This window comes from Hippocampus guttulatus, chromosome 10 (genome assembly GCF_054856545.1).
Source record: "Hippocampus guttulatus isolate MCC_2025c chromosome 10, RoL_Hgut_1.0, whole genome shotgun sequence".
Taxonomy (NCBI): domain Eukaryota; kingdom Metazoa; phylum Chordata; class Actinopteri; order Syngnathiformes; family Syngnathidae; genus Hippocampus; species Hippocampus guttulatus.
In genome coordinates this window covers 19,862,531-19,886,844 of record NC_141270.1, presented here as the reverse complement: position 1 = coordinate 19,886,844, position 24,314 = coordinate 19,862,531, and the positions used below count along the sequence as shown (strand labels likewise).

Here is a 24,314-nt window from a genome sequence, read left to right as displayed (position 1 = left end):
GAGAACCGAGATGTTCGAAAACCGAGGTTTGACTGTACCTCAATTTATGTGGATGAAAGTGACAGTAAATGAGTCTCGACGAAAGAGTCTAGGATATGTATGTGAAACAGGAATGTATGCAAATTAGAGAGCCCATCTTAAATTCTAGCTGCTACTGACTGGACAATGTCACTTTTTTTAAATGAATGAAGAGAAAAGCAAATACACACAAACACCTGCTCAAAGAGATTGATTTATTCATCGGATATGGTTTGATTGTCCAAGTTGGTTGTACCAGTGTTTTCTACTTTGTAAAGGAGCAATTTTTAACAACTGATTGTTGGCCACCAAGATTCTTTGTAACAGTGAAAAGCACGTTGCAAAGGAACAATGATGAAGGGGGGGGGGGGGGGGGTCCTGATTGTCTTAGAAGTTCTTCAAGTCCTTCGCACAAACAAAAGATCGTTGACGACCACACGGTCGATCATTCCAGAATTCACCTGTGAGAATCCATAAATGAACACGTTGCTGGATTGTTGTGGATTTGCTTTGTCATTATTTCATATTTATCAACATGAGACGACTTTGCAATTCAGGTTTACAACACATGAGAAGATGATTTAAATCAAATATCAACAGAACTCAGAACTACTCATCATATTCAAAATGCAAAGATAAAAAGATTCGCGGATAGATGATATCCTGTATTTCATTCATCATTTGAGAATAATTAAAGATAGTGAAACTGCATTCATACCTCGAAAGTTGATCTCTGTACAGTCTTGATTTGTATCCGTTGTTCTTGGCCTGCCAGGAGCCCAGTCAACAAAATCAACGTCTGAGCCATCAGTCCATAAAAAATCTCCTTCCTGAAAGACAAAGTCACTTTTTTTGTAATACTGTTGACCCTATGATAAAGCCAAAAAATTTCATGGATTGTACCTCGACCCGGTCATATAGTCCAATCCAAGAAAGCTGAAAAGATCCAGCCCCTGCCAGAATCAGTTGTCGGACGACTTGATTTTCCAGATCATTGTGAATGGAAACCAGGTTTCCACCAAGCATGTTGCATACAGTCTAGTGGGAGGAAAACAGGAGTTAAAAATGTAAATCACAAAAGCAATAGGCGCAAAATACACGAATTGTATTTTGCAAAAGACCACTTGTAAAATTTGCAAAAGACCACTGACGTGTGGTGCGTCACCAACACCATACCTCGGCAAGAGCAAAATTTAACTCTTCATTTTGAAAGATTAAACAGCGGTTGTCCAACTGAGTCCAGCCTGGAGGGCAATAGTTGTCTGCAACATATACAACAACAAAGATGTGGCCAAAAGACTCGATTAGGAGTTGGTCCCTAACAGAAAGAAGGTTTGCACATTTGAATTTCGATTGATGTCTTTTCTGTAGTCGCACGTTTTTCTCTGGGCGCTCTGGCTTCCTCCCGAAGTGTAAATACACAGCTGTGACATACCATATTGTCTCAGGTACATCATGGCACAGCCTGCATCCGGGATCCGCTCTGGTTTGGTGTTCCCCGGCTTCCATTGCATGTTCTTTCATTTTTCACTCACCTTTTTATCTTAATCACAGTCTCTTAATAGTCCATGTTGATGAATGTAAGCATGTATGGTTGTATGTCTCCAAAAGTTAGCTCAGTGATTGACTAGTTGTCAGTCAAGAGTGCCAAGTCTCACAGTTCAGAATAATCATAAATTCAAACATGTAGTATGCAAGACAGTCACTAACCTCTGTTGAAGACAAAAGCCCACTGTTAGAAAGAATAAAATGACGATAAACCTTTTATCGTGTCAAACACAACAGCTGATGTAGAGTCAAATACAGTAGGAATTGGACTCATTCATATTAAAATAAGTTAATTTAAGAACACTTCTGCTCAAACTCTTGAGTGGTTGAAATTTTAGATTGTTCTACTTACAGTTCCAGTGAACAGTCCACTGATGACACACGACAGTAACAAGTGAAGCGCAAATGCCATCTGTGGAATGAGGGGAAAAAACCAAAACATTACAATGTCGGATGTCCATTTGTATTCACATTTAATGTTTAATAATTACTGTTCAGTTGAATTTAGACTTCAGTTTAAGAATTTTGTGCTGATAAAAGTATCAAAATGTACAAGACATTGAGATCGAAAAGTGTGATGAAGCATTACCTTTGCTGTTGTGAAGCTGGAGGACAGCAAAGGAGCAGCTTTTCAATCAGCATAAGACTGACAACATTCATTACCTCATTATGATGACGCATGCTGAAATTAGTCTTCATAATTGGCTTCATTATACACCCACAAAATGAAGGCATGTCTCGGGGGGAATTGTTTTGGTTAATTACTGTAATTGAATTGGTACACCTTCAACGCACACCTCACATAAAACATGCAGGCAAACTAAACGTGAGAATTCATCGCAATTTGCAAAACACCGTTTCTCAGTGACAACCATACACGCTTAACAATAGAGAACAGTCATTCCCGGATTGAGAAGTTAGCACGGGAGTCATTTCTACATTCGTAATCGTTTTGGTATGAGCATAGAGGTAAATTTGGTGCAAATGTAACTTGACCAAGGAGATGTAAGAAATTTCTATCTGTAGCAAAAATTATTTGTAGGCGTCGGAAATAATTTTGTACCTTTATGAAAAAACAAATTTCTCAAAAATATAGAAAATTTTGTAGCTGTAGAAATGATTGATAACTTGTACATGTGAAAAATACATTTCTTCTTGGTGTGGAAAATTATTTTGTAGTTGAAGTAAAATTAAATTTGTGGGAAGAAAAATAATTTCGACCTGTAAGAATGACAATTTATAGTCAAAGAATTAAGTCACCACAAGGAGTTACAACATTATTTTGCTGTTGCTGTACGGAGACGTGACTTATGCCGCAAACATCTCACTACTTGTACAAGTACCAGATTGGCAGCTTTGGGAGGGTTACTTATAAATGTATCCCGCAACAGTTATTAGTTATCCAAGTACCATAATATGAAAGCAATGTAACTTGAATACTCTTTACTTTTTTTACTTGATTTCTCCAATGCCAAATATGCTAACAAAGACAAAATAATAAAATAAATATTGCTACACTATTTATTTGTATCCAGTGGACCACAAGGCACATATTTTAAGATCGAAAAATTGCACAGCACAACACCAAACAAAATTGTCACAAAAAGAGCATGCATATGTCAATTTCCTACTTTTTGACATCTACCAAACAATTATGTATTTGTTCTTTCTGTCACTAGAATTTGCGAGCAGCGATAGATGGACAAAAATGCATCATTTGTTTTTTATGAATAATTTTCTCACCAATTAAGTGAAATTTGATAAATTCCCGCGGCACTGGTTGGGAATCACTACTCTCATGGTTATCGATGGGCTTCTTCTTCGACGCATTGTGCCAATGGAGCGCAACACTGCCTCCTGCTGACTGTGGCACCATACATACCAGACTCCACTGTACGCTTTTAAGTCACTTCTCTCGTCAGACATTGCATAGATTGTTGAACATCAGGATATGTTTGATAAAATATTGTTATTTGGCAAGAAATAAGACAAAGAGCAACGTCTCTTGTGCGAGTGCACAAGCGACTGCCGGAGTCGACAATGGTAAACTGAGGCACTAAGCCTGCAGTGCGCTTCGCTTCAATTCCTGCTCATCCTCTGTTGGAAATATTGATTGATATGATCATAACATAGGCGAATCGGCAAACTCAAACCGGAGATTTTCAGGATCCGCTTGACCAGCTGCGAACCAATCTGCAGAAGTGATGTTCTGGCTGAGCCCTGGTGGAGGTTAACGAGGTGATAGAGAATTCTGCCAGTGTTCGATGAGTTGGAACTGTGATGTCATGAGCAGACTCATTCTTCGGGAGAATTGGAATTTTAAAGGAGGTCTGACATGGACTTGTGATGTAAATGAGTTTAAGTAACGCAACATACAATTTTACAAAAATTGTAAAAGTATTATTCCTGAATATTGTTGGAGGATGATCAAACAGGGGGAAGTGTGTTGTTGTCGACACGGCGGGATCCCTTGACCGTTCTCCACTTCCCCAGGTCCTCCGCGTGTTCGTTTGATTCGGGCTGAGTTGATGTGCAAAAGTCAGAGGCTGGAAATGGAGAAGTTCTTGCAAGATGTTTTACTGAACGTTCAGGGCACAACACGAATCGATTCGGGCTCCTGTGAGTCTCAGATTTCATCAGGAAGCCCCGAGCAACTACAGTCACACGTACATATAGGCATAGTATGTTAATTATATTAATTTAGGGGCGGGCAGTCCTTCCCCTTATGTAAAAATCAGAAACAAAGAAAGGTCAATGTAGTTCAATCTTGGCATTCTGACAAAGTACAGACCATATCTCGAGACAAGAGTTCCTCCTCTAGGGACTTTGACAGCCTTCAGGAACTTTCCCAAGGTGGGAGACGCAAAAGAAAACACCTGGAGGGCTGTTAATCACTCAAGGGGAGATAGGACCCCAGCTTCAAACTACATTCTTTGTTTGAAGTAGCGGATGTTCAGGACAGAGACCTAATAGTCAAGGTCGACCTGTCTATGATACAAAGTTTTAAGCTAAACATATAACATAGGTGATATCTTCAATATTTATTTTACTTTCAACCACTCGAGATTTTCAGTGGCATCAGCACTATACATATAGTTCTTATTTTTTTCTTTGTATTTTGCCCTCTATGGACAATAAAAGCGGTACTGTGCTATGACCAAAACATATATATATATATATATATATATATATATATATATATATATATAAAAAACATTAACCCTCCATGCATGGTTAGGAGCTTTCGGGTCTTAACGTCCGTGGTCTGAATCTCTTCCTTTGGCCACCTTATTATTCCTGCAGGGTATCTGATCACTGGCAGGGCATAGCTGTTTATTGCCCGGGACTTATTCTTGCCATTGAGCTGGCTTCTTAGGACTTGCCTCACTCGCTGGAGGTATTTGGCCGTAGCCGCTTTCCTTGTTGCCAGTTCGAGGTTGCCATTGGCTTGTGGTATACCGAGGTACTTGGAGCTGTCCTCAATGTCTGCTATTGTTCCTTCAGGGAGTGAGACCCTACCTTTCCTCTCTTAGTCACCATCCGACTACATTTGTATACAAACATATATATATATATAACATTAATTAGAATATTTCATATTGATAGGTTGATTATTTTTAGTTATCATACATTCGCTTATCATTAATGTTATTATTAATGATATATTGATATTGAGTGATTGATTGGTTAATTGTGCTCGCAAAGAAGAAAGCTTATGCCTGACATGATAAATTGATTATGCTTGCAAAGAAGAACGCTTCTGCTTTTAATAAAGATATATTCTTTATTATGTACTCACATTTATAATCCTTTCATCCATTATATACTCACATTTATACTCAAGAATGCTTAGTGCAGAATCAGAATCAGAATCAGAATCAGAATCAGAATCATATTTATTGGCCAAGTATGTAGAACACACAAGGAATTTGTCTCCGGTATACACGCTGCATTAGTATCATCGTAAACAACAAAATCATTGAACCATTTTAGAGTGACCAGTAGCAGTATTTGTAGTACAGGAAGAGTGACTATGTCAGTGACTGTTTAAGATAAGATAAGATAAGATATCCTTTATTAGTCCCACACTGGGGAAATTTACAGCCTCCAGCAGCAAGAATGTAGGCAGAAAGAAGAAGAAAAAACAAACAAACACCGTCCAATTAAGTGCAATATAAATACAAAATGGATAAATCGCAGTGCTATTTACAGTCGTTTTCCACATCATTCAATTATTAAATATTATTGTTGCTATTTTTTATTCAGCAGCCTGACAGCAGTTGGTAGGAACGAGCGTCTGTATGTCTCCTTCTTGCAGCGCGGGTGTAACAGTCTCTGGCTGAAGGAGCTACCTAGTGCTGTCAGGGCGGGCTGGAGAGGGTGGGAGGGACTGTCCATCATAGCTTTTAGCTTAGTTAGCATCCTTCTGTTGCCCACCTCCTCCAGAGTGTCAAGGGAGCAACCCAGGACAGAACTGGCCTTCCTGACCAGTCGCTCCAGTCTCTTTCTGTCCCGGGCTGAGATGCTGCCTGACCAGCAGACAATGCCATAATGGATGGCCGAGGCCACCACCGAGTTATAGAAAGTCTTAAGGAGCGACCCCTGAACCCCAAAAGACCTCAGTTTCCTGAGTAGGAAGAGTCGGCTCTGTCCTTTCCTAATCAGGTTGTCCGTGTTTGTAGACCAGTCCAGTTTGTTGTTCAGAAGAACACCTAGGTACTTGTAGGAGGTCACCCTCTCTATGTCCATACCCTGGATGTTCATCGGCGCCGGTGAGGACTGTTTCCTGCAGAAATCCACAACCAACTCCTTAGTTTTCCTAGGGTTGATCTGGAGGAGATTCTGCTGGCACCAGTCCACAAAGTCCTTCGTCATTCCCCTGTACTCCCGATCGTCCCCCTCTGTAATGAGGCCAACAATCGCAGAGTCATCGGAGAACTTCTGAAGGTGGCAGGTTGGAGTGGCGTGTCTGAAGTCCGAGGTGTAGAGGATGAACAGGAATGGAGCCAGAACAGTCCCCTGCGGCGCTCCAGTGCTGCAGAGAAGCCTGTCCGACTCACAGCTCTGCAACCTCACGTACTGCGGCCGATTTGTGAGGTAGTCAGTGATCCATGCTGTGAGATGGTGGTCCACTCCGGCGTCCTGCAGTTTGCCTCCCAGCAAGTTGGGCTGGATGGTGTTGAAGGCACTGGAGAAATCAAAGAACATTAAGGAGTCAATGGCTAGAGGGAAGAAGCTGTTTAAGTGTCTACTGGATTTGGTGCGCATGGATCTGTAGCGTCTGCCTGAGGGGAGTAGCTGCAAAAGGTGGTGGGCAGGGTGCGGGGGATCCAGGAGGATTTTCCGTGCCCTTGTCTTGATTCTTGCAGTGTGCAAGTCCTCAAGAGTGGGTAGGGGGGTGCCAATGATTTTTTCCGCCGTCCTAACTGTCCGTTGAAGTCGGATTTTGTCCTTTTTTGTGGCAGCCCCAAACCAAACCGTGATGGAAGAACACAGGATTGATTCGATGACTGCCGTGTAGAACTGTCGTAGCACCTCCTGTGGCAGGCCATGCTTCCTCAGCAGCCTCAGGAAGTACATCCTCTGCCGGGCCCTTTTCAAGATGGAGATGGTGTTGACTTCCCACTTCATGTCCCGGGAGACTGTGATTCCCAGGAACTTGAAGGTCTCGACGGTTGACACAGGGCAGTTGGATAGTGTGAGGGGCAACTGTGGAGAAGGATGTTTCCTGAAGTGCACTGTGTGGAAGTTTAGGGACGCAACCACCTTTCCGAGTACGTGGTTGGGAAGAGATAAGCGCGAAGACTAAACAGTGAGCAAGGTTGGACAGTGAATGGAGCCATCAACACCAGTTGCAACGTGATGTTTTTGAAACAATTGCACACAAAAACGACAGATTGCATCAGCGACTGCGTGCATCCTTCTTTCCGCATTGAAGGGCATTACAATATATATGAGCGGCTGGATAGCTCAGTTGGTAAGGCATCGGTTTGGCGTACGGGAGACGGTGGTTCGAATCCCGCTTGGGGCAAAAATGAGCACATAACACCATCCAGTGTGGGTCACACCATCCACGCTAATGCCTACCTCATACAATGATGAGAGATAAGAAAACAAATGACATGCCGGCCAAACAAGGTCTGAGTCAGGTGCTGGGGAACCAGAGCACCTTGATGAAAAATGGGCTACGGGAACAAAGCGGAGATGGGCGAGATGCGATAACATGGCTCTGTTGGAATGCTACTACTCAAGCAACCTTAGTCAGAGGGGTTACATGCAGAGAATGTGGGCTGAGAATGTTACTTCGAAACCCACAGTCACGGTTGACCACAAAACAACTAGTAGCTCAGTGTTCCAACATCCACAAACGGCAACTGCTGTCACAACTTGAGATTGATGAGGTACAATGCAGGCTCCATGGTGAAAGGCCCCATGCTGCCAGATCAGAGGAGGAGGTCATAAGCCCCAATGAATGCAGATGATGAGATTGGGAGGCCAGCCCCAATGAATGAAATGTTGAGCGAGGCAGCAACTGACCTGAAAGCTAAGATCATGGCGAGAATGAAAGCTGGGCAACCTAGAAACCGATTACAACGGCTATGTGAAGTACCACCTGAAAGTCTCATGGAAAGTGTGAATGCAGCACTGAGGGCAATCCTTACCGTAACGATCACGGAAACCAATGAACTGATATTCGCTTCGGCATCAGTGATCCTAGAGCAACCATGGAAGTTACCCACCATGGAAAAGACGGTTGGAGGCTAAGATCAAGGCGGCTCGGAAAGATGTGAGTTAATTGACGGAGGCCCAGAGAAGTGTGATGAAAAGGCCGATACCCGAGAGGTAAATCCAGATGACCATACCTGAAGCACTCGAAACTGCCAAACAAAGGCTCCAAGCCTTGTCCAGCCGCCTAAAGCGGTACACGAAAGAGAATGAGGCCAGACGAATAAACAGGCTGTTCGCAACACAACCTGCGAAAGTGTACGCTCAGTTGCAGGGTCCGAACAACAGAGCTGACCCACCAAGACTGGAAACTGAAAGGTACTGGAAAGGCATATGGGAGAACAGCATAACAGCAGTTCACAATGGCTGGTGACCCTGAGAGAGGAGCACAGCAACCTCCCTGAACAGAACCAGTTACCATAACAGTGGCAGACATACAGGAAAGAGTCTCAGATATGAAGAACTGGACAGCACCAGGCCCGGACATGGTCCACACCTACTGGCTAAAGAAATTCACAGCACTCCATGAGCGCCTAGCAGCACAAATGAACCAGCTGCTGAGGGATGGGACTCACCCAGGATGGCTAACCGAAGGGCGAACGATCCTGATCATGAAGGAGTCCCATCCAACTATCGGCCAATAACCTGTCTCTCCACAACATGGAAGCTCATGTCAGGCGTCATTGCGGCTAAGATAAGTGGACACATGAGCGAAGCACAGAAGGGTAGAGATACCAGAGGAGCCAAACATTAGCTCCTGGTTGACAGAACAGTCGCACAAGACTGCAGGTCCCGACGTACCAACCTGTGCACAGCCTGGATTGATTACAAGAAAGCCTATGACTCGATGCCACATACATGGATCACTGAATGCTTGGAGTTGTATAAGGTGAACAGGACCCCAAGAGCCTTCGTTGCGAACTCGATGAGGATGTGGAAAACCACACTTGAAGCCAATGGCAAGCCACTTACCCAAGTGTCCATCAAATGTGGCATATACCAAGGTGATGCACTCTCCCCACTGCTGTTCTGCAAAGGACTGAACCCCCTAAGCCAAGTAATCACCAAGACAGGCTATGGATACCGCCTCAGAAATGGAGCTACGATCAGTCACCTCCTCTACATGGATGACATAAAGCTGTATGCTAAGAGCGAAAGGGACATAGACTCCCTGATCCACACATCGGGATGTCATTCGGGCTTGAGAAATGTAGTCGGATGGTGACTAAGAGAGGAAAGGTAGTCCGCACTGAAGGAGTCTCACTCCCTGAAGGAACAATAGCAGACATTGAGGACAGCTACAAGTACCTCGGTATACCAATGGCAACCTCGAACTGGCAACAAGGAAAGCGGCTACGGCCAAATACCTCCAGCGAGTGAGGCAAGTCCTAAGAAGCCAGCTCAATGGCAAGAATAAGACCCGGGCAATAAACAGTGCCAGTGATCAGATACCCTGCAGGAATAATAAGGTGGCCAAAGGAAAAGATTCAGACCACGGACGTTAAGACCCGAAAGCTCCTAACCATGCATGGAGGGTTCCATCCCAAATCCAGCACCCTGAGACTGTATGCAAGCCGAAAGGAAGGAGGCCGGGGACTAGTGAGTGTGAGAGCCACTGTCCAGGATGAAACATCCAAGCTCCATGAATACATCAAGGAGAAGGCTCCAACGGATGACGTACTCGGAGAATGTCTCAGACAATGGGGAACAGAGGATGAGGCGCTGGAAGAGGGACCATTATGGGAGGACAAGCCCCTACACGGGATGTACCACCGGACCATAACTGAAGTGGCTGATCTCAAGAAGTCCTATCAGTGGCTAGAGAGGGCTGGCCTGAAGGACAGCACAGAGGCACTCATCCTGGCTGCTCAGGAGCAGGCCCTGAGCACCAGAGCCATTGAGGCCCAAATATACCACACCAGACAAGACCCAAGGTGTAGGTTGTGCAAAGAGGTACCTGAGACGTAACTGCAGGGTGTAAGATGCTGGCAGGGAAAACCTACATGGAACGCCATAACCAGGTGGCTGGCATAGTCTACCGAAACATCTGTGTGGAGTATGGACTGGAAACCTCAAGGTCAAAATGGGTAACACCTCCGAAGGTGGTGGAGAATGACAGAGCGAAGATCTTGTGGGACTTCCAGATCCAGACTGACAAGATGGTAATGGAGAACCAACCAGATATCGTGATCATAGATAAAGGGCAGAGGAAAGCCGTTGTAGTGGATGTAGCGGTCCCAAGTGATGGAAACATCAGAAAGAAGGAAGACGAGAAACTCGAGAAATACCAAGGGCTCAGAGAGGAGCTGGAGAGAGCCTGGAAGGTAAAGGTGACAGTCGTGCCTGTGGTGGTCGGAGCACTCGGGGCAGTGACAGCCAAACTAGATGAGTGGTTGCAACAGATCCCGGGAACAACATCGGACATCTCACGCCAGAAATGTGCAGTGCTGGGAACAGCAAGGATACTGCGCAGAACCCTCAAGCTTCCTGGCCTATGGTAGAGGACCTGAGCTGAATGAGGGAAGGACACCACCCGAGGGGTGAGACGAGGATTTATTTTAATTGTAAGACATACTATCACGACAGTCACACATTGACTAATAAGCAAACAAAATTTACCACAGCACTGATTGGACAAGCAATGCAATGTGATCATCTGCAGCCAGTGATGGCCGAGCGGGCGTGTCATAACTAATTGACATGTTGAGTCGGGTGTGCTAACCTCCATTGCAGAGGCTCCGTCGAACCCCTGAGACCGATTCACGGAACCCCTCGTGTTCGATCGAACCCAGGTCAAGAACCACTGCATTCAACCTTCATTAACAGAAAGAAATAGCAAAAATATGAGGGCTGAAATAAAATAAACAGGCCAGTGGCATCTCTTTTTAATCTCATTGTAATCCCGCCAAATAATCCTCATTTTAAATAAATGCACCTACCATATGATTATATGATTTATTTATTTTTTAACAAAAACTTCTTTCATTCTGAAGGGGTAGAGGTAAAGTCAAAGAGCTGTGTAATTCAAAGCAGGTGATTACAACTCAATAATCACTCAGAAAAGAACACACTGCCCTCCAAATTCCAACTGAAAAATTATTTACACATGACTACTCTGTGATTACATACACACACTGTTGGATTAAGTCCAAAGCTCCATGGCACTATTCATAATACCTTGTCATTTGTAGCGAAATCATTAGAATATGTATCTTAATCTGTTTAAATCAAGAAGAAAATCTTGCGGTTTATGTTTTTCAGACCCTTGATGTAAATACTTAAAATTGATAAAATGGCATAAAACTTGGCTGTGGTTAGCCTCTGTGCAGCCCAATTTTCAGAAATATTTATTGATGAGGGATTCACTTTTGGGGGGGAAAAACGCTAGTTTTGGGTGCAAATCTTAATTTACTCTTGTTTGTTTTCCTTGTGTTTGTGTGTCACACATAGCTTAACCCGCTGTTCAGAATTGTGCCATACCCGAGCTAATCTTCTCAGGCTTACACTTCCTCATTAATGCTGCTATTTTCCTTGGCCATTTTATTTGTTTCCAATGGGTTCCGTTCTCTTATCTTTTCTTTCTCTTTTTTTAATATGCTGTCATCCACTGTACCATTCTTTCTTCTCTCTTTTTGACCCCTTCCTCTGGATTTTTCTTCTCTCCTTGTTTAAATTCACTTAGACGTAATTGCTTCCCACAGGTCTTCCTCTTGCTGTCACGCTGCAGTCTATCATGTGATGACAGTATGCGTGCTTGTTTTTGGGAGCCTGCGCATTGGCTCAGTGGAAGAGAGACCTAGCTTCCATCTTATGAATGGGCCCAGTAGCTTTGCGGTTAATTCCAACATGACTTCTTCTGCTGTGCCGTCATTGGTAGCGTAGAATGAAACTGTTCTTCACTTTGTGGAACTTTATAACAAGTATTTTAAATGGCAGAGGAGGTTTTAATCCCACCAACTGGCAAAATAAACCCGGTAAGTAAACTTCAAATAGTTCCAGATCAAGCCCAAAGTAGAGATTTAAATAACAAAATAGCTAACTGACAGGTGGCTTTTGATTCCATGTGTATTATGTGGCATGTGTTTGACTTATTATTAGGCCAAAATGGTTATTCTATGTGCCTAACAGGACTTTCTAGCAATGTACATTGGCCATTTTTGTCAATTTAGTGGCAGTTGAAAATTTGTGCGTGATATTTTGTACATATTAATACGGTGTATTAAAGAAGGTATTGGAAGTGTGTGATACCCCCCCCCCCCCCCCATCATTGCTTATTTCACTTTAAACACAGTTAATGGTTTTAAACAATAGGTAATGTTCCTGCGATGCCGATAAGTGCTAAAAACTATGACCTTCTTTGGTTGACCTTCTTCTGTAGCCTTCAGGAATGTGAACAATGCCAAGACATTTTCAGAACAAAATACCGTTTCACTCCAAAATAATAACGACAGTGTTTGAACAGAAGTCAGCCAATATGTGAAGCACCTGCTCAAGGGCTATCAAGAGAGGAATATAGTGATGAATGGGAAATCTGTTTCTGTGCTGCATATAAGTGATATGACGAAATGTAAACTTTGACTGTTTTGTGCAATTTTCTTTCCTGTTTAAAAAGCATCTTACAGGCTCACTGTTGGCTGTGGCTTTTCTGACTTCCTTTGGGAGTTCCATGCTCTATGGATACAATTTAGCTGTGGTCAACTCTCCAGCTGTGGTAAGCAAGCTACACTCCTGTCTGAAAGTATTTCAGTCCCAAAACTTTATTTTTGCTGGACACTACATTTAGGATTGGAATCAAAAGACTAATAGAAACAGGAGGCCAACATTGCAAATTTATAATCAGTTGCACGTCAAACACAATTTCGAAGATGGTACCTTTTATTTGAAACCCCCTTTTTTCATGTGAAAAAAAAGTATTGGAACATGGTTTTTCTGCAGGCTTTTCTCATTACTGTAAATTAATTTGTTAAACAACGAATAGTGCTAAATATCTATACTTGATTTTATTACCTTTTTGTTTTTCTTCATTTTTTTTCCTGCTCATGGAGACCGTATTCATACTAGTTGGAACTATAACCATCATGAAAACCAGAGAGTTGTCTGTGGATGATTGAAAAGCAAACAGTTGTGAAATTGAGAGAATAGGTAAATTCAATCTGAGCTATAGCACAAACATTGGTAGAGCCAGTTAGTCACAAACACAAATGGGGAAAATTCACACGAATCAGCCCAATGCAACCTATTGACCATTAGCAATAGAAATTAATAACTGAGAGGTTCACAATCACGACATTTTATCCAGAGATAATTTTTCTTGGCTCAGTGAGACATGAGTTGAGTCAAGTAAGAGTACTCTTACGCAAGGTATGCGTATTAGGATTTGTCAAATGTTCAAAGAGATTTTTATGTCTTTGACAAACTCCCACATATATTCATTCATTTTCCGAACGGCTTTATCCTCACTAGCGTCGCAGGGGGTGCTGGAGCCTATCCCAGCTGTCTTCGGGCAGTAAGCGGGGGACAGCCAATCACAGGGCACACAGAAACGAACAACCATTCGCGCTCACACACACACACCAAGGGACAATTTGGAGTGTTCAATCAGCCTGCCATGCATGTTTTTGGAATGTGGGAGGAAACCGGAGAAGCACGGGGAGAATGTGCAAACTCCACACAGGAAGGCAGCAGCTGGAATTGAACCCGGTACCTCTGCACTGTGTAGTCGACGTGCTAACCACTTGACTACCGGGCCGCCCCACGCATGCACACACACACACATACAGTATATATATATATATATATATATATATATATAGTTCTTATTGTGTGTGGGGTGCTCAGATAATCTCCACACGACCCCCCCCCCCCCCCCCCCCCTCCTCACAAGCATTAAGATACTCTTCCATCACCGGTCGAGAATCCAGCCCTCCGAGGGAGAGCTCTCATGTGATCACATTTGACTTATCAAACATGAAGACAACCACGCTCTTCCGGGTATGCACTGCTAGTTGCTAAGAGTTGCTATCGGACTGAGGCACAGGCACTCTGCCCAACCAGAACAAATAACACAAGCAAAAATGGATGGGTACAACTCAAAGTAGTGAGTGGAATTCGGGTCTAACAGTGAAAGTAGTGTATCTGTCACGTTTGCGAGGTGGTGGTGGACCCCAAAAAGCAGGCAAGAGGGAGGAGCAGGGTGTATTTGAAGAATTGTAACGTGACAGTATCTTCATAATAAAAAAATGAAGTTGACGCAATAACATGTTGCATTAAGTCAAGTCAAGTCAAGTCAACAGTATTTATAGAGCACTTTCAAACAGCCATCGCTGCATACAAAGTGCTGTACATGGAGCAATTTAACATGCACAATAAACAGTAAGACAAATCGGTAATAAAGGCGGTAGAAAGCACCAAACAGTAAAACCAAGAACAAATCTAAGTCATGCTGAGTCGAATGCCAAAGAATACAAGTGAGTTTTGAGGAGGGTTTTGAAGATGGGCAGCGAGGAGGCTTGCCGAATGTTCAGTGGGAGGTCATTCCAGAGAGAGGGACCAGCAACAGAAAAGGCTCGATCCCCTCTGAGCCTCAGTTTAGTTCTTGGTACTTCTAATAAAGTCTGGTCCACAGACCTGAGGCGCCGGGCAGGTGTGTAGGGCCGGATGAGCTCAGAGAGGTAAGGTGGCGCGAGATTATTCAGAGATTTGAAAACAAATAAGAGGATCTTGAAAATAACTCTAAAATGAATGGGGAGCCAGTGAAGGGATGCCAGAGTAGGAGTTATGTGCTCCCTCTTATGAGTACCAGTCAAGAGGCGAGCAGCGGCATTCTGGACCAGCTGAAGGCACTTAATGGAGGACTGGCTGACTCCAAAGTAAAGGGCATTGCAGTAATTGAGCCGGGATGTGACAAAGGCATGAATTACTGTCTCAAAGTGTTCATGTGAGAGGAGAGGTTTTATTTTGGCCAGCTGTCTAAGGTGAAAGAAGCTGGATTTAACAACGGCACCAATTTGCCGATGGAGTTTTAAATCACTGTCCAGTTTTAGGCCCAAGTTTGAGACTGTTGATTTAAGATAAGGAGACAGGGGGCCCAAGTCTACAGGATGGAATGTACAAGAGCCACTGGGACCAAACAATATCACCTCTGTCTTCTTTTCATTGAATCTCAAGACATTTTGTGCCATCCAGGTTTTGATTTCTTCCAGACAGGATAGGAGTGGCCTTAATGAGAAGGCGTCTTTCTTGCTCAGTGGGACACAGATCTGGCAGTCATCTGCATAGCAGTGGAAGGGAATACCATGTTTCCTTAAGATGGAACCCAATGGGAGCAGATACAGCAAGAACAGCAGAGGCCCCAGAATTGAGCCCTGTGGAACACCACATGATAGAGGAGCAGTGCGTGACTCAGAGCAGCCAAGGCTGACACAAAAGGTTCTGTCAGCTAAATAGGACCAAAACCACTCAAGAGCACTGCCGCCAATGCCCACCAAGTGCTGCAAACGAGACAGAAGAATACTGTGATCCACTGTATCAAATGCTGCAGTTAAGTCCAATAAAACTAGACACACGTGGTCTCCAGAGTCATTTGCCAGGAGGATGTCATTAGAAACGCGTAACAGGGCTGACTCCGTGCTATGCATCGTCTTGAAACCTGACTGGAAGACCTCCAAGATGTTATGTTCATCCAAGAAAAATTTCAACTGCATGTGCACCACTTTTTCCAGAATTTTGGAAATGAAAGGCAGTTTGGAAATGGGCCTGAAACTTGACAGCACATCTGGATCAAGACCAGGTTTCTTGATCAAGGGTTGGACCAGAGCATGTTTAAACTGTTGGGGAACTACACCAGAAGAGAGGCTGCTGTTGATGATATCCAAGACTGATGCGCCAACACTCGGGAGAACCTCCTGAAAGAAGTGCGGGTGAAGAGAGTCGCAAGGGGAGCCAGATGGCTTTGTCTGGCGAACTAAATCCTCCAAAAGCGCCAAGGACACAGTTTCAAAAGAATGTAGCACAGCTGAACATGGAACATGGACAGAGGGGTCAGATGCGGTATTTGAGACCGGAGTCCTAGCTGTAGAGACCTTATTAATGAAAAACTGAAGGAATCTGTTGCACATCTCGGGTGAAGATTCCGAACAAGTAGGCAGAGGGGGTTTGAGTACAGAATCTATCGTTTTAAATAGTGCGCGTGGGTTGTGACGGTTAGCTTGAATAAGGTCCGACAGATATTCTCTTTTGGCCTCTTTTACTGTGAGCTGGTAGTTACGCCAGCAGTCTTTCCAAATTTGATAAGAGACATGCAATTTGTCATTTTTCCACTTGCGTTCGGCTTTGCGACACCCCTGCCTAGCTGCGCGGGTAATGTCGTTAAACCATGGCTCGGGTTTAGGTTTTGGGAGCACGGTTTTTGAAGGAGCCACCAAATCCAGGATGGCACGGCATGATGAGTTGAACCAAGAGGTGAGTTCCTCTGTGTTAGACGAGGGTACGCAAAGGTTATTAAAGGCATCAGAGAAACGACTAGCAGTGCGAGGGTTAAAAATTCGGCGTTTAAAACTAGGAGCGGCAGATTTCACAGCAGCATGCGATAAGACTATGTCAAATAAAACTGCCATGTGATCAGAAATCCCATTTTCAAGGACTTCCAGATTTGACACCGGTAGACCATAAGCAAGGACAAGGTCTAAAATATGACCTTGTTCATGTGTCGGGCTGGTCACATACTGCACGAAATTAAAAGAGTCGATAAGTCTAAAGAAGTCCTTTGCTAGCGTTTTTTCCGGACAGCACATGTGGATATTAAAATCCCCCATTAGGAGGATATGATCATATCTCAGCCTGATTTCCGCAAGAAAGGTTGAAAAGTCGCTTAAAAGTCTTTGTTGTATTTAGGAGGACGGTAAATGACAGCACAGAGCACCGGGAAAACACGACCGACTTCAAAGGTTGCTTCAAAGCTGGTGGCCGATGTGGTGAATGTGCACCGTTTGAAATTGTTGTTAAAGATGCTCACCGTTCCTCCACCACGGGGTATCGAGGAAACCACAGTCAGGTGGCAACAATTCAAGCAAAGCGTTGTACTCACCAGTACCTGCCCAAGTCTCCGTCAGACACAGGAAATCCAAGTCATTGGAAAGGAAATACTCCCTCAGAATATGGGTCTTGTTCGTCAGCGACCGGGCGTTTAACAACGCGATGCTTGTGGGAGTAGCAACGGGAGGGATTGCCTCTTCCGATCGCCGAGCCCGGGGGAATTCCCTCAAAAGCTTTCGCTGGATTCCTCCCCGAGAAAGGAGTGGAGGGTAGAAATCACGTGGCGCGATGGGAGAGCCAACGACTGTTAGCAAGCACGAGGCGACGGGGTCGAGGGCACACCATGCCGGAGCGATCGGAGTGTGTCTCAGATCCCGCTTTAGCTTCACGAGCTGACCGCTACGTTTGCCGCGGCGGCGGCGACGGCGGCGGCGCCTCTGTGAAGGGGGCGAGCGAACGCGGAAGAGATTAGCCGGCAGGTTAGCCAAGAACGGAGGTAGCGTCTTTTCACCACCGTCTTGCAAAAACGCGGCCGAATCTCCGACGTGTTGTTGAATTAATAACAACGATCGGAGATCATAAACCAACCGAGACGCTGTTAGGGAGGTAACAAGCATTGCGAAAAGTAAAAAAAAAACGAAATGGCAGGAGCGTCGCCGAACACACTGGCGCACAAGCGGCTGTAACACTGTAACAGTGTACCACTGCACCATTAGCGACATGTTTACATTAAATATTAAAGTAATTAAATACAGTGTATCAACTACTTATAACTTAATAGTTTTCAATACAAACTTTTGTCGCTCTTTCTCTCTCTCTGTATATATATATATATACACAGAGAGAAAGAGAGACAAAAGTTTGTATTGATATATATATATACTGTATATATATATAGAATTTATTATAAATTATATGTATAAAAAATCCTCGTCTCACCCCTCGGGTGGTGTCCGTCCCTCATTCAGCTCGGGTCCTCTACCAGAGGCAAGGAAGCTTGAGGGTTCTGCGCAGTATCCTTGCTGTTCCCAGCACTGCACATTTCTGGACTGAGATGTCTGATGTTGTTCCCGGGATCTGTTGCAACCACTCATCTAGTTTGGGGGTCACTGCCTCGAGTGCTCCGACCACCACAGCACGACTGTCACCTTTACCTTCCAGGCTCTCTCCAGCTCCTCTCTGAGCCCTTGGTATTTTTCAAGTTTCTCATGTTCCTTCTTTCTGATGTTTCCATCACTTGGGACAGCTACATCCACTACAACGGCTTTCCTCTGCCCTTTATCTATGATCACGATATCTGGTTGGTTCGCCATTACCATCTTGTCAGTCTGGATCTGGAAGTCCCACAGGATCTTCGCTCTGTCATTCTCCACCACCTTCGGAGGTGTTTCCCATTTTGACCTTGGGGTTTCCAGTCCATACTCCGCACAGATGTTTCGGTAGACTATGCCAGCCACCTGGTTATGGCGTTCCATTTAGGCTTTCCCTGCCAGCATCTTACACCCTGCAGTTATGTGTTGGATCGTCTCAGGTGCCTCTTTGCACAACCTACACCTTGAGTCTTGTCTGGTGTGGTATATCTGGGCCTCAATGGCTCTGGTGCTCAGGGCCTGCTCCTGAGCAGCCAGGATGAGTGCCTCTGTGCTGTCCGTCAGGCCAGCCCTCTCTAGCCACTGATAGGACTTCTTGAGATCAGCCACTTCAGTTATGGTCCGGTGGTACATCCCGTGTAGGGGCTTGTGCTCCCATGATGGTCCCGCTTCCAGCATCTCATACTCTGTTCCCCATTGTCTGAGACATTCTCTGAGTACGTCATCCGTTGGAGCCTTCTCCTTGATGTATTCATGGAGCCTGGATGTTTCATCCTGGACAGTGGCTCTCACACTCACTAGTCCCCGGCCTCCTTCCTTTCGGCTTGCGTACAGTCTCAGGGTGCTGGATTTGGGATGGAACCCTCCATGCGTGGTTAGGAGCTTTCGGGTCTTAACGTCCGTGGTCTGAATCTCTTCCTTTGGCCACCTTATTATTCCTGCAGGGTATCTGATCACTGGCAGGGCATAGCTGTTTATTGCCCTGGTCTTATTCTTGCCATTGAGCTGGCTTCTTAGGATTTGCCTCACTCGCTGGAGGTATTTGGCCGTAGCCGCTTTCCTTGTTGCCAGTTCGAGGTTGCCATTGGCTTGTGGTATACCGAGGTACTTGTAGCTGTCCTCAATGTCTGCTATTGTTCCTTCAGGGAGTGAGACCCCTTCAGTGCGGACTACCTTTCCTCTCTTAGTCACCATCCGACTACATTTCTCAAGCCCGCATGACATCCCGATGTCGCTGCTGTAGATCCTGGTTGTGTGGATCAGGGAGTCTATGTCCGTTTCGCTCTGAGCATACAGCTTTATGTCATCCACATGTAGAGGAGGTGACTGATCGTAGCTCCATTTCTGAGGCGGTATCCAGAGCCTGTCTTGGTGATTACTTGGCTTAGGGGGTTCAGTCCTATGCAGAACAGCAGTGGGGAGAGTGCATCACCTTGGTATATGCCACATTTGATGGACACTTGGGTAAGTGGCTTGCCATTGGCTGCAAGTGTGGTTTTCCACATCCTCATCGAGTTCGCAACGAAGGCTCTTAGGGTCCTGTTCACCTTATACAACTCCAAGCATTCAGTGATCCATGTATGTGGCATCGAGTCATCGGCTTTCTTGTAATCAATCCAGGCTGTGCACATATTGGTACGTCGGGACCTGCAGTCTTGTGCGACTGTTCTGTCAACCAGGAGCTGATGTTTGGCTCCTCTGGTATCTCTACCAATGCCCTTCTGTGCTTCGCTCGTGTATTGATCCATGTGTCCACTTATCTTAGCCGCAATGATGCCTGACATGAGCTTCCATGTTGTGGAGAGACAGGTTATTGGCCGATAGTTGGATGGGACTGCACCCTTTGAGGGATCCTTCATGATCAGGATCGTTCGCCCTTCGGTTAGCCATCCTGGGTGAGTCCCATCCCTCAGCAGCTAGTTCATTTGTGCTGCTAGGCGCTCATGGAGTGCTGTGAGTTTCTTAAGCCTGTAGGTGTGGACCATGTCCGGGCCTGGTGCTGTCCAGTTTTTCATTTCTGAGACTCTTTCCTGTATGTCTGCCACTGTTATGGTAACTGGGTTCTGTTCAGGGAGGTTGCTGTGCTCCTCTCTCAGGGTCACCAGCCATTGTGCACTGCTGTTATGTGCAACCTCCTTCTCCCATATGCCTTTCCAGTACCTTTCAGTTTCCAGTCTTGGTGGGTCAGCTCTGTTGTTGGGACCCTGCCACTGAGTGTACACTTTCGCAGGTTGTGTTGCGAACAGCCTGTTTATTCGTCTGGCCTCATTCTCTTTCGTGTACCGCTTTAGGCGACTGGACAGGGCTTGGAGCCTTTGTTTGGCAGTTTCGAGTGCTTCAGGTATGGTCATCTGGATGTACCTCTTGGGTATCGGCCTTTTCATCACACCTCTCTGGGCCTCCGTCAATTGACTCACATCTTTCCGAGCCACCTTGATCTTAGCCTCCAACCGTCTTTTCCATGGTGGGTAACGTATCTCATGGCTTCCATGGTTGCTCTTATAGCCAAGCATCTCTAGGATCAGTGATGCTGAAGCGTATATCAGCTCATCTGTTTCCGTGATCGTTACGGTAGGGATCACCCTCAGTGCTGCATTCACACTTTCCATGAGACTTTCAGGTGGTACTTCACAAAGCCGTTGTAATCGGTTTCTAGGTTGCCCAGCTTTCATTCTCGCCATGATCTTAGCTTTCAGGTCAGCTGCTACCTCGCTCAGCATTTCATTCATTGGGGCTTGCCTCCCAATCTCTGGTATGACCTCCTCCTCTGATCTGGCAGCCTGGGGCCCTTCACCATGGAACCTGTGTTGTACCTCATCAATCTCAAGTTGTGACAGTAGTTCCCGTTTGTGGATGTTGGAACACTGAGCTACTAGTTGTTTCGTGGTCAACCGTGACTGTGGGTTTCGAAGTAACCATTTAGCCCACATTCTCTGCATGTAACCCCTCTGACTAGGGTTGCTTGAGTAGTAGCATTCCAACAGAGCCATGTTATCGCATCTCGCCCATCTCCGCTTTGTTCCAGTAGCCCATTTTTCATCAAGGTGCTCTGGTTCCCCAGCACCTGACGCAGACCTTGTTTGGCCGGGCGACGTCTGAGCCGGCATGTCATTCGTTTTATTGTCTCTCATCATTGTATGAGGTAGGCATTAGCGTGAAGGATCTTGCCCAAGGACCCACACTGGATGGTGTTATGTGCTCTTTTTTTTTTTTTTGCCCCAAGCGGGATATATATATATATATACACACACATAGTGGTGCACATAACTGGTACACAGGCACGCGTGCGCAACAGAAATCACTGATTCGTAATGTCTTGTACACGTTAATGGCACAGTATCGTCATCAATTGAAGTTTCACCATCATTTATAAATGTGTGCTAAATTGAACATAACTTAAGAAATTCGGGCTGTAAGATCATGCTGACAGTTATATCAGAGCAGCTGCTTGCTGGGACGATATGCTGCGATTTACATGATCCGATTAGCCGCCTAATTACAACTCCTATTGGTGACTAGTCAATGAGAAAAATAATCGTTTGTGGCAATCTTAGTTAGTGCAGGGGTCGGCAACCCAAAATGTTGAAAGAGCCATATTGGACCAAAAAAAAAAAAAATGTCTGGAGCCGCAAAAAATTAAAAGCCTTACAATGAAGGCAACACATGCTGTATGTATCTATCTATCTATATGAGCTACAGTAGCCTACTATCAACATGACTAAGTTGGCTACAAATACACAATGAACATTCATTTTTAAAAGTTTTTTTCCCCTGCAGTTCATTCTGTAGAGCAGGGGTGACCAAAATTTTTGACGGAAGATCTACTTTTCGAACCACCAACCTCCCGCGATCGACCCCTTACCGCACATGCGTGCATTCGCACACACTTACACATGCATGCCGTCATGAGCAACAGCCATAATGACCACTGAGATGAACGAGGCACAGGATGCACTTTCGCAGCGTGCTAACTATCGTAGGTCACATGTTCCGTTTAAAAATGCTTCTCACGGCTGCCCAGATTCCCCATCTTTGCAAGTGCTCTCGGCAGCCCCCTAACTGACATCTCGCCCTGCTAATAGAAATGTGTGTTGCAGGCTATGACGCAAATCCTCATTGAAGAAATCATGAAATTTAATATTTATTCGATACATTTTTACAGAATCAGAAAATGTTAATGTTTGTGTCATGTTTGTCCTCTTACACAAACCATATTAAAACAAAAAATTATATTTCCCTCCCCCATCTTTTTCCATTTTAAATTCTTTTGAAAAAACTCCAGGGAGCCACTGGGGGACGCTAAAGAGCCGCAGGCGGCTCTTGTGCCGTAGGTTGCCGATCCCCGGGCTAACATTCAAAGTGACATACATCAAACTGGCCAGGGAATACAGAATTTCTAACCTAAATGAGAAAAGTGTGGGTGTTTGTTTATGTGTGCGTGTGGGAGGGTCATAATCAGGGGTACACCGTTTTGGCGTGGTTCTCAAATGAGCGCCAGTGGTTGTTGCTTGGTGCTCCTTTTTTTTTCCCCAACCGACCAACCTCATCGATGAAACTTAAGGCACATCTGGGTCAGGTTGATCATTAATATGTCTCGGTATGTCATTTTAATACAACTGAACTCACTTATTTCTTGTTTAGTTCCTAATTACAACAAAATAACATGGCTATACAATGGCAGCGAGTTTAAAAAAAAATACAATTTACTGTTTGATAAAATACATTTACAATGGCCTGTTCGAAAAATTTATCGTCCACCCTGGACTTGCAATATGGGACTTTGTGATCAGTTAGCTAATTTAGCATGGTTCTCTGTGTCCATTCTTTTTTTTGCACCTCACTCTGCTTTCATGTTATGACATATTTTGACGGACTGTCGAAGTTGCACACAGCAACACAGAGATAACCATCTTACCAACTGCCATTCGTGTCATGTAGCCATTAGCGTCAAGTCAGCCACCACAACGGTTGTTCAAAGGGGACTGTGCAATATTGAGGGGCCGGAGATGGCAGATTTGTTTTTCACAAATTGTCTTTGTCAATATCTACAATTATCAGATCATAATGACAGTTTAAGCAAATGATAAAAAGGTGAGTTTTTATGACTACTTCAAACTCCCCATTGCATAAAGTTGTTCAACTTGAATTCGTTTCAATGGTTCAATTTACCCAGTGGCGGGCCGTGCATTTCAACCTTAGGCCTGCAGTGATGTCACATACATTAACACAATATAGGCTCGTCAAGCAGCACTTAATTTCAGGAGCATTTAAAACCATCAAGTATGCATTCACAATTAAGAGCAGGAAACTAAATTTACAGATATTGCCAAAAATAAAAAGCATTTAGAGAAGACTATACAACAGCAAATAACTGAAAATGTTGAGCAGCTAAGATTGAACGAACTTTAGTGCACGAAGGTGACTACAATGCGCCATTATAAATTGCAGGTTAGCAGATTTATTTGATACATTTTTGTATCTTTGTCATTTTATTTCGTGACCATTAATTTAATACTAACAAAATAAAATGACAAGAAGAAATGTAAAATAAAATTCATTTACTCATCAATGTAGTGCCTGTTCACTGAGCTGCAGATCTACGCGAGTGTCCCCAAACGTTTTTAAACACACCGTAGCTTGTAAGTGCCCAGCCGTGCTCTGATGTTTCCTTGCTGCCTTGGTAAAACAACTTAAATTGGTAAATCCAGTGTGGCTCCAAACACCAAATCGGTCAGTTGCAAGCAATAGGAATTCCCAGCAGTACAATTTGCAGCGTTTCTCAGAGGCTGTGAGCCACGGGTACCGTTCATAATTGCTCATCTGAAAATGACGGACAAACCCTTTTCCTTGCTGGGACAGGCTAGCTAGGGCAGGAGTTGGGCGACCTCTTAGCACAAT

The 24,314-nt window shown here is 44.5% G+C and overlaps 2 protein-coding genes across 2 annotated transcripts in view; one reads left to right on the top strand and one right to left on the bottom strand.

Annotated features, from left to right (window-relative positions):
• Positions 1–219: 219 nt before the first annotated feature.
• On the bottom strand, positions 220–2,207 carry LOC147199546 (galactose-specific lectin nattectin-like). The gene is made up of 7 exons (XM_086121999.1): positions 2,156–2,207; positions 1,919–1,978; positions 1,729–1,750; positions 1,195–1,280; positions 922–1,056; positions 737–848; positions 220–479 (listed from the first exon to the last, which is right to left on the bottom strand). The coding sequence occupies exons 2-7, from the start codon at positions 1,976–1,978 to the stop codon at positions 406–408; spliced, it is 489 nt and encodes a 162-aa protein (XP_085978125.1). The 5' UTR covers positions 2,156–2,207; the 3' UTR covers positions 220–405.
• Positions 2,208–12,092: 9,885 nt separating this feature from the next.
• slc2a15a (solute carrier family 2 member 15a) overlaps positions 12,093–24,314 on the top strand; it is a 30,424-nt gene continuing 18,202 nt past the window's right edge. The window contains exons 1-2 of the mRNA XM_086122749.1: positions 12,093–12,266; positions 12,905–13,003. Of these exons, the coding sequence (XP_085978875.1) occupies positions 12,222–12,266; positions 12,905–13,003 (144 nt within the window). The 5' untranslated portion in view covers positions 12,093–12,221. The remainder of the gene's footprint in view (positions 12,267–12,904; positions 13,004–24,314) is intronic.

Bases quoted from the DNA above. Each gene is read 5' to 3' on its own strand.
- LOC147199546 (XM_086121999.1), bottom strand. From the start codon at position 1,978: ATGGCATTTGCGCTTCACTTGTTACTGTCGTGTGTCATCAGTGGACTG. The intron at 1,281-1,728 runs GTTAGTGACTGT...TATATGTTGCAG, and splicing joins GGCTTTTGTCTTCAACAGAG to ACAACTATTGCCCTCCAGGC. The intron at 480-736 runs GTATGAATGCAG...GGATTCTCACAG, and splicing joins TACAGAGATCAACTTTCGAG to GTGAATTCTGGAATGATCGA.